At 29.1% G+C, this 9290-nt stretch overlaps 2 protein-coding genes and 1 pseudogene across 2 annotated transcripts in view; 1 reads left to right on the top strand and 2 right to left on the bottom strand.

The window, feature by feature from the left end:
• Positions 1–936, bottom strand: part of LOC108770254 (4-coumarate--CoA ligase 1) — a 4576-nt gene extending 3640 nt beyond the window's left edge. The window contains exon 1 of the mRNA XM_018521744.1: positions 610–936. Coding sequence (XP_018377246.1) covers positions 610–867 — 258 coding nt within the window. The 5' untranslated portion in view covers positions 868–936. The remainder of the gene's footprint in view (positions 1–609) is intronic.
• A 401-nt stretch (positions 937–1337) lies between these two features.
• Positions 1338–4578, top strand: LOC108770040 (glutaredoxin-related protein 5, mitochondrial-like; annotated as a pseudogene).
• A 21-nt stretch (positions 4579–4599) lies between these two features.
• LOC108770081 (4-coumarate--CoA ligase 1) lies at positions 4600–8968 on the bottom strand. Its single transcript, XM_018521379.1, has 7 exons — positions 8643–8968; positions 6993–7169; positions 6272–6606; positions 5981–6127; positions 5463–5711; positions 5123–5400; positions 4600–5018 (listed from the first exon to the last, which is right to left on the bottom strand). Exons 1-7 carry the CDS (start codon positions 8898–8900, stop codon positions 4693–4695), a joined length of 1770 nt encoding a protein of 589 aa, XP_018376881.1. The 5' UTR covers positions 8901–8968; the 3' UTR covers positions 4600–4692.
• Positions 8969–9290: the final 322 nt, after the last annotated feature.

Here is a 9290-nt window from a genome sequence, read left to right on the forward strand (position 1 = left end):
ATTTGTTTGTGTATTTATATTTAAGATTATTTTTTAAATATTTGATCTCCATGTTGGACTTATCAAGTAACCTACTAAAAATATTTCTTATACATCTTCAAATATTTCTTACCTTTGAACACTACAATTCTATATAGAATTTAACAATAATGCACTGAGTTACATAACATAAGAAAAATTTTTTTTTACAAATTATGCAACTTTACACTTTTAATTAAGCATCCTTATTGTTTATGCTGAAAATGATTCAAACTAGAATCGAGAGAGAGAGAGAGAGAGAAACGTTTATTTTAGATTTTATCATATCGTAAAATAAAATTTTGTTATATACACGAATACCTAGTGTTTTATATTGGTACTAATTTCGTAGGATTTTATAATAACTGTATTTGTAAAATTTAATCCGTTCTAAAGCTTGTATATTTTTCATTGTTTATATATTATTAAAATAGATAACATTGCAATAATATTGAAATAATTATCACTTTTTTTCTTTCACCAATATTTATAGGAAGAAATTATTACGTTATCACTGCATCTATATCACGAAAAATGTAAATAAGATATATTCTTTATAATTTTATATTATCTTATTTATATTACACATACCAAAGCAGTATGGTTTGACCATCTTCCGACTTTTTCCCAGATAAAATCGTGCAAGTGAATATTCTCAAAGCCACTTATGTTAGGTAGTCTACTGCTCACTACATTCTGCGCATCGACTTTTGAGTTGACTGCGTAGTATCGATGTTTATTAAATATTTTCCAATGATTTTTTGGCGATACATTGACAATGCATTGTTTGATGCATTGATTCAGGATACAAGAAACGCGCGTGAAAAGTGGCAGTTGCAGAATCGTCATTACGCAAAATATGTTGATAAAATTATAGAATAAATGTTTTAAATGTAAATATACTATGCGCACTGCGTGTTGACATTACATAGATCATAAAGACTATTGCGAAGTTTCGACTGAATATATATGTACTGTCCCCACTAATTCGGGTAATGTAGTGATTACAACAAGAGCTGTTGTTATCTCATAAATATATAAGTTACAAAAATTTTATTATTTTTCTTAATACTTTTTCGATTTCTAAAAATTTCTTTTAGACTTCAAATCTAAAAGTGGAATATTTTAACTAATATTTTTTTTAATCAGGTGGAAGAAAAATGAAATTTTCTTTCATTTATATATCCGGGTGTTCAAAATAAAGCGTTACAAATTTTTATCTCGGAAACACAGCATTATTAAGAAAAATCAGTTCAGACAAAAGTTTTAAGCATGGCGTAATAAGGAGATCAAAACTCAAGCGACCGGTCACGAAAAAAATGGGCTCCAAACACGGTGTAGGAGAACTCGTAGAAAATTCGGCAGATGTGATTTTAGTACCATCACGTCTTGTGGGAAAAGTTGAAGTATTGACTGTCACGTGGTCACAAGTCACACGTATGTATCTACTACATACATACTACACATACATACATAAATACATACGTGTGACCTATGACCATATGGTAGTCAATACTTTAACTTTTCCTACAAGGCGTAATGGCACTAAAATCACATTTGCCGGATTTTCCATGGGTTTTCCTACACCGTGTTTCGAGCCCACTTTCAGACCTCAAGTTTGATCTCCTTATTACTCCGTGGTTGTAGGGTTCAAAAAGGTCTATTTACTGATCTTATCAATTTGACCTTGGATGGCATCGCCAAGGGTCAAGTCTTAAGGACATATCGATTTTAAAAAATGGAACTCTTTACAATAATAGATTTTTTTTGATCCTACAACCTTTATCTGAACAATTTTTTTCGATAATGCCTTGTTTCCGAGATAAAAATTTGGAACGCTTTATTTTGAACACCCGGTATAAATAGATGAATGTACATACATATATATAATCTACATGTACATACATATATGTATGCAGGATGTTCGAATGTCGGCGAAGAAACTGTCAAATGTGTTCTAGAGATCATTCTAAATAAAAATGTTTATATATACTACAGATCAAATTGTCTTAATTATTGAGATATAGACAATTTTATAAGTATTTTAACAAATAAAAATGCCAGATACTTATAATTTTTGTAAATATTATTATTTTTTTAATGTCATATTAATTGTTTAAAATGTCCATCTTCTGTTACAAACATGCTGCTGCTTGTCTCATTGACTACCAAATCATATGCATATTCGACATAGTTAAATATTCAAGGCATTTTTATAATGTATCTAATCTGGAGGATACGATAAGGATATGTGAGTGCCTATATCGTAAAGTAAATATTTCTTGGCTTGAGACGTATGATATTTAATATTTTGTATAAAAAATAATAGAACAAGTATATAATTTCTGTATAAGATCTTTTTGCGGTTTGTACAATATAGAAAAAGCATGAAGTAATACTAAAGAATTACACAGGACCACAAAAAAAAATTGATGAAAATTTCTTTTGACCAGACCATGTGTATTATATGTTTTCGAGGTCGCTGAACACGAATCTAAAGTTCGTTTTGCTCCATCACGTCAGGATTTTTTCTAACCTCAAAAAACATGGCCGGATTTTATGTGACACGCAAAATTTCACAAAAATGTTGACGGATTTACTATAATAATGGTATAAAGGGGTTTTTAGGGTCGCTGATTACGAATATGAAGTCAGATTTTAAAAATGAAAAATGTCGGGTCCAATATGGCGGTGAAATTTAAAAAAAATTCTTGAATTTAGGAAATATTCCGCTTTCTGCCGAACCCAGAGTCACGAAACGAGGACGTAGCAGTCATCGACTCCATATTTTTTTTGTTTTTTTTTATTTAATTTTTTTTACATTTTTACAAATTTTATTATTTTTTTTGTTTTTTATGATTTAGTTTTTTATTTTTTTTTTACATTTTAACAAATTTTATTTTTTTTGTTTTTTATAATTTATTTTTTTTACATTTTTACAAATTTTATTAATTTTTGTTTATTGTATTACTTTTCATTATATAATAATAGAATATCTATATTATATATATCTATATTATATCTATAATATAGATCTGGACCGATCACATGATGGCCGATTACTGTTGGTGTTTGAAGCGAGATACGCGCCAAATCCATAAGCGGAAAGCTATTCGCAGATGTTTCAAAGAAAAGAAAACTCGCTATTATACAAAGAAAACCGAGAAATAAATAAGCACTTCGGTGTCAAGCAAGCAGGGTCGGCCTTAGGCTATTATATAATATAGATATATATTATAGATATAATATAGATATATATAGATATTCTATTATTATATAATGAAAAGTAATACAATAAACAAAAATTAATAAAATTTGTAAAAATGTAAAAAAAATTAAATCAGAAAAGAAAACAAAAAAAAATATGGAGTCGATAACCGCTACGTCCTCGTTTCGTGACTCTGGGTTCGGCAGAAAGCGGAATATTTCCTAAATTCAAGAATTTTTTTTAAATTTCACCGCCATATTGGACCCGACATTTTTCATTTTTAAAATCTGACTTCATATTCGTAATCAGCGACCCTAAAAACCCCTTTATACCATTATTATAGTAAATCCATCAACATTTTTGTGAAATTTTGCGTGTCACATAAAATCCGGCCATGTTTTTTGAGGTTAGAAAAAATCCTGACGTGATGGAGAAACAAAACGAACTTTAGATTCGTGTTCAGCGACCTCGAAAACATATAATACACATGGTCTGGTCAAAAGAAATTTTCATCGATTTTTTTTTGTGATCCTGTGTTATCAGTGACTTTTTAATTTTATTAATAAACGTGATATTATGCATAATATTTATTATTTTAAACATGCTTTTTTGTAGAAAAATAAAGTAGTCGTTTTATGAAAGGCATTCCAGAAGAGCCAATATGTGGATTCAGCAATGCAGTAGTTCAAGTATTACGTATGCACGGTATTACTTATGATGCTCATGATGTTCTCAAGGATGAAGAACTTAGATAAGGTAAAAGGATTATAAATACTTATTACAAATGCTGTTACAAGTTTCCATGTTTATTAAACAATCGATATTTTTCGAAAAGAAATATTTTATAAAATTTTTATCTATAAATTATATATAAAAAGAAGATATTTATTTTAATAATAAATATCTTTTTACTGTTTATACTGCATAAAATAAAAAATTTATATAATTTTATATATTTTCGTAAATCTTCTGTAAAATATTCTGTAGTAATCTTCATAAATTATTAATTATCGCTAATATCATATAATTCTGAAACACTAATATTAATTAACTTAGGTATAAAAGATTTTTCTTATTGGCCTACAATACCCCAAGTATTTATAAATGGTGATTTTGTGGGTGGCTGCGACATACTCTTAGAAATGCATAAAAATGGAGAGCTTATTGAGGAATTGAAGAAAGCTGGAATTACTAGTGCTCTTTTGGAAAAAGAAGAATCCTCTCAAAGTGGTGTCAACAAAACTAAAGAATAATTTTGTTTTAAATTATCCTGTAAATAAACAACCGTGTCTTGTATGGATAGAAAGATAGTCACTTTTTGTTATAATAAACATTTTTGTTAATATTAAACATAATTTTAACCACGATGCAGATACAATGCATGTATAAATCGATGTTTACTTAGTATTTAGTCGTAAATTTCTTGACATCAATTCGAGTATGAAACTCGATATTTGAAGAATATGTTATAAATTTTCAAGTTCTTTTCGAAGAATTTTTCCGGATGCAGATTTCGGAATATTTTCTATAACTTGTACATATCCTAATTGTTTATACTTGGCTACACGTTTAGCGACAAATTCTTTGAGTTCGTTCTCATTAATTTTGACTCCCGACTTAGGAACTACAAAAGCTTTTGGAATTTCGCCATAATTCTCGTGTGTCACACCAATGACGGCGACATCTTTTACATTATCGTAATAACGAATTACTTCTTCAAGTTCAGTGGGTGCAACTTGATATCCTTTTACTTTTATCAATTCCTTCAATCGTCCTTGCAAATACAATGTACCTGTATTTTGCAACATATGATACACAATTATCTCGTTTCGATTATTAAATATAATTATTGTCACAGTCTTATTTTTTAAAAGTTTCTGATTAAATCTCGCTTACCATCTTCAGTATAATGCCCTAAATCATCAGTCTTGTACCAATCTCCATCCATAGTATCTGCTGTTGCCTTGGGATTTTTGTAATACCCTTTCATTACTTGTGGGCCCCGTATATATATTTCTCCCACTTCGTGCGGACCTAAATTTCTGCCAAAAGTGTCATCTCCCGTGCTTACAATCCTCATTTGTGTATTTGGAACCAAATGACCGCAGGATGACGGTGATGTATTTATTATAGAACTGATTGTAGCCACCGGGGATAGTTCAGTCGCGCCGTATCTGTAAACGAAAATTGTTTTTCTTATTGTTATATAGACATATTTGTAACAGTGATCTCTTACCCTTGTGTAATACTCATGTTATTAGTGAAACGACTTTGAAATTTTGTAATAAGTTTTTCTCCGAGCGGTGCAGCTCCTATCATTGTTAATTTTACAGATTCAATATGACGGGATGTAATTCGCTCGTTGTATATCATCATCTGAACGATAGGTGGTACTATATGCAATACTGTGCACCGATGATTTTCAAACAGTTTTATAAATTCTTCCGTTGAGAATCGTGGTAGACACACCAATTTAGCACCTATTCTGTAATTGATGAAATAACGATAAATCTCAATATTTCAAGTATTAGCTTAATATTTCATGTGTCATACGATAAACTTATTAAGCGTAGTAATTGACTGCAGAACAGAGAGATCCGAGAATTGATTTTGTACGACACACGAAATGTCGACCTTAACAAAGAAAATATAAAGTCAAAATTTAAATGATTATTTAATGTTAAATATTCGGCATATTTGGGCATTTACATGTCATAGTTACGCAAACGAGTTAATAGATACATGTTAACATACCGCAAGTAAGAATACAGGCTAATTAATAATCCATAATAGTGATACATTGGTAATATTAGTGGTACAATATCCTGATGGTGTTCACTCGCTTCTATTCCTGGGAAGAATGTTGGATCCGTAGCTTGAAGAATATTTACAACAATGTTCCTGCGAAATCGTGTTCTGATTATTTTTTACTATTTTACATTGATAGTATAACAGTATATTAAATTTTCACAATGTATAGAAACTTATTTATATGAATTGCATTTTTTTCAGTCCAAATATTTAATAGGTAATCAATTTACTCACTTATGAGACGACTCAACGCCTTTCGGCAAACCAGTCGTGCCACTGGAATAAGGCAAGAATACCGTATCTTCGCAACTTATTTCAGTTTTTTGACTAATTGAAAAATCTTCGATGTCATCACGCATAAGATCATTTAATTGAATCGTTCCTGAGATTGAGCTAGCGTTAGTCCCATCGTTTACGATGATGATTGGTAATTTTATCTTCGAATTTTTCTCAATACATGCTTTAATATCAGTATATTTTGCCGGAAATGTGAAAATAGCTCGAGTGTCCGCGTTCTCTAATTGTCTTTTTATCTCATATGTTGTATGTACAGGATTAATCAGAGTTGTCTTAAAAAGAAAAAATTTAAATGACTAATACAGCAAATAACTATTACAGCAAGCTTATATAGTGACAGATACTTCTAAAAAATTAATATCTTATTATATTATAGTATATTTTTCCAATGTTAATTTTTATTATTCTTTTTACTAGTTAAAAAAATTTTTTGTTAAACTGTTATTAAATAAAGTTATTTAAATTGTTCCATCATGTCTTAAATATATAATCGCAGATTTTTTTTCAGCAAATATAGTAGATATATAAAGTTGCATTTTAAATGAAATCACTATGTCCTGGTCCCATTTCATTGATAGAGTTGATAGTTTGTTACAATTTACTAGACATGCTGCATAGTATGTATATAATGCTTCTAAATGTAATAATTTTATTTTACGCGTAAACCGGCTTCATTTGCTGCTAGTATGATGATGGCGAATTCTGGAATATTTGGTAAAACGATAGCAATAGTATCTCCCGGTAAGAGCTTGCTTTTTCTTAAACTCGTTGCTAGTTTTCCGCATGCTTTTCTCAATTGACCGTATGTATATGATCTACCAGTATTTGCGCATACCTAAAATTAAAAAAGTAATTAATTTAAAAAGTTGTACTTACCACTTATATAGGATGTTTATAAACGCGATGAATCTAAGGGTCGACAAAATTGTAACTGAGCATTAAGTTTAATAAAGTATTATTATATCATTAAATAAATACAAATTATCCGAAATAAAATCTATACAGTTTAATAAATTATCCGATATACAATAAATAGTTTTGTGCTGTTGAGGCATTATTATTAATCTCGTGTGAAGTGAGTTGAGCAGCAAATAACTTCCAAAAATGTAACGAGCAATTGCGATAATGAAGAAACTTAATGATTGTCTCAAAAATTACAAATTCCTCTTTTACCTTAAATATACATATATTCGCTATATTTTAAATATTCTTTTTTATTCTATTATTAGTTTTGATAACACTTTATCTGAACTTATTATTAGACATTTAGCCGATTATCTAAAAAATTACACACACAAATTCCACATTTATTTTAAATATACATATATTCGCTTTATTTCAAATATTCTTTTGTATTCTATTATTATCTTTGGCCACACTTGATCTAAACTTATTGTTAGACATTTAGCCGCGCGATCTTTCTTTTTTCTATTATTCAATTATTATCTTTGGTTACACTCGATCTAAATTTAGATATTTATCGATTAAGATGAAAAAATTTTATAACTCGTATTCAGAACAAGCTTACAACGATATTAGCGCGCTAACATACCATACTTTACGTTACACATATTATAAAATTTTAGAGATAAAAGTGCACTTTTATCGATAAAAATGCGTTCTGAATACGGGCCTGAAACCAATAAATAATAGTTATGTTCTTTTGTAATGATAATATACATGATTGAAAATAAGAAGCAACGACTCTCTCTCCCCCCTCCCCCCTCTCTCCCCATTTGATCTCCATGTTGGACTTACTAACCTACTAAAGTAACCTACTAAAAATATTTCTTATACATCTTCAAATATTTCTCTTTGAATACTACAATTCTATATAGAATTTAACAATAATGCACTAAGTTACATAACATAAGAAAAATTTTTTTTTACAAATTATGCAACTTTACACTTTTAATTAAGCATCCTTATTGTTTATGCTGAAAATGATTCAAACTAGAATCGAGAGAGAGAGAGAGAGAAACGTTTATTTTAGATTTTATCATATCGTAAAATAAAATTTTGTTATATACACGAATACCTAGTGTTTTATATTGGTACTAATTTCGTAGGATTTTATAATAACTGTATTTGTAAAATTTAATCCGTTCTAAAGCTTGTATATTTTTCATTGTTTATATATTATTAAAATAGATAACATTGCAATAATATTGAAATAATTATCACTTTTTTTCTTTCACCAATATTTATAGGAAGAAATTATTACGTTATCACTGCATCTATATCACGAAAAATGTAAATAAGATATATTCTTTATAATTTTATATTATCTTATTTGTTTTACACGTACCAAAGCAGTATGGTTTGACCATCTTCCGACTTTTTCCCAGATAAAATCGTGCAAGTGAATATTCTCAAAGCCACTTATGTTAGGTAGTCTACTGCTCACTACATTCTGCGCATCGACTTTTGAGTTGACTGCGTAGTATCGATGTTTATTAAATATTTTCCAATGATTTTTTGGCGATACATTGACAATGCATTGTTTGATGCACTGATTCAGGATACAAGAAACGCGCGTGAAAAGTGGCAGTTGCAGAATCGTCATTACGCAAAATATGTTGATAAAATTATAGAATAAATGTTTTAAATGTAAATATACTATGCGCACTGCGTGTTGACATTACATAGATCATAAAGACTGTTGCGTAGTTTGGACTGAATATATATCTACTGTCCCCACTAATTCGGGTAATGTAGTGATTACAACAAGAGCTGTTACCTCATACATATATAAGTTACAAAAATTTTATTATTTTTCTTAATACTTTTTCGATTTCTAAAAATTTCTTTTAGACTTCAAATCTAAAAGTAGAATATTTTAACTAATATTTTTTTAATCAATAGGATGAAAAATGAAATTTTCTTTCATTTATATATCTGTATATACCGGGTGTTCAAAATAAAGCGTTACAAATTTTTATCTCGGAAACACAGC

Source organism: Trachymyrmex cornetzi, unplaced genomic scaffold (genome assembly GCF_001594075.2).
Source record: "Trachymyrmex cornetzi isolate Tcor2-1 unplaced genomic scaffold, Tcor1.1 scaffold99, whole genome shotgun sequence".
NCBI classification, from domain to species: domain Eukaryota; kingdom Metazoa; phylum Arthropoda; class Insecta; order Hymenoptera; family Formicidae; genus Trachymyrmex; species Trachymyrmex cornetzi.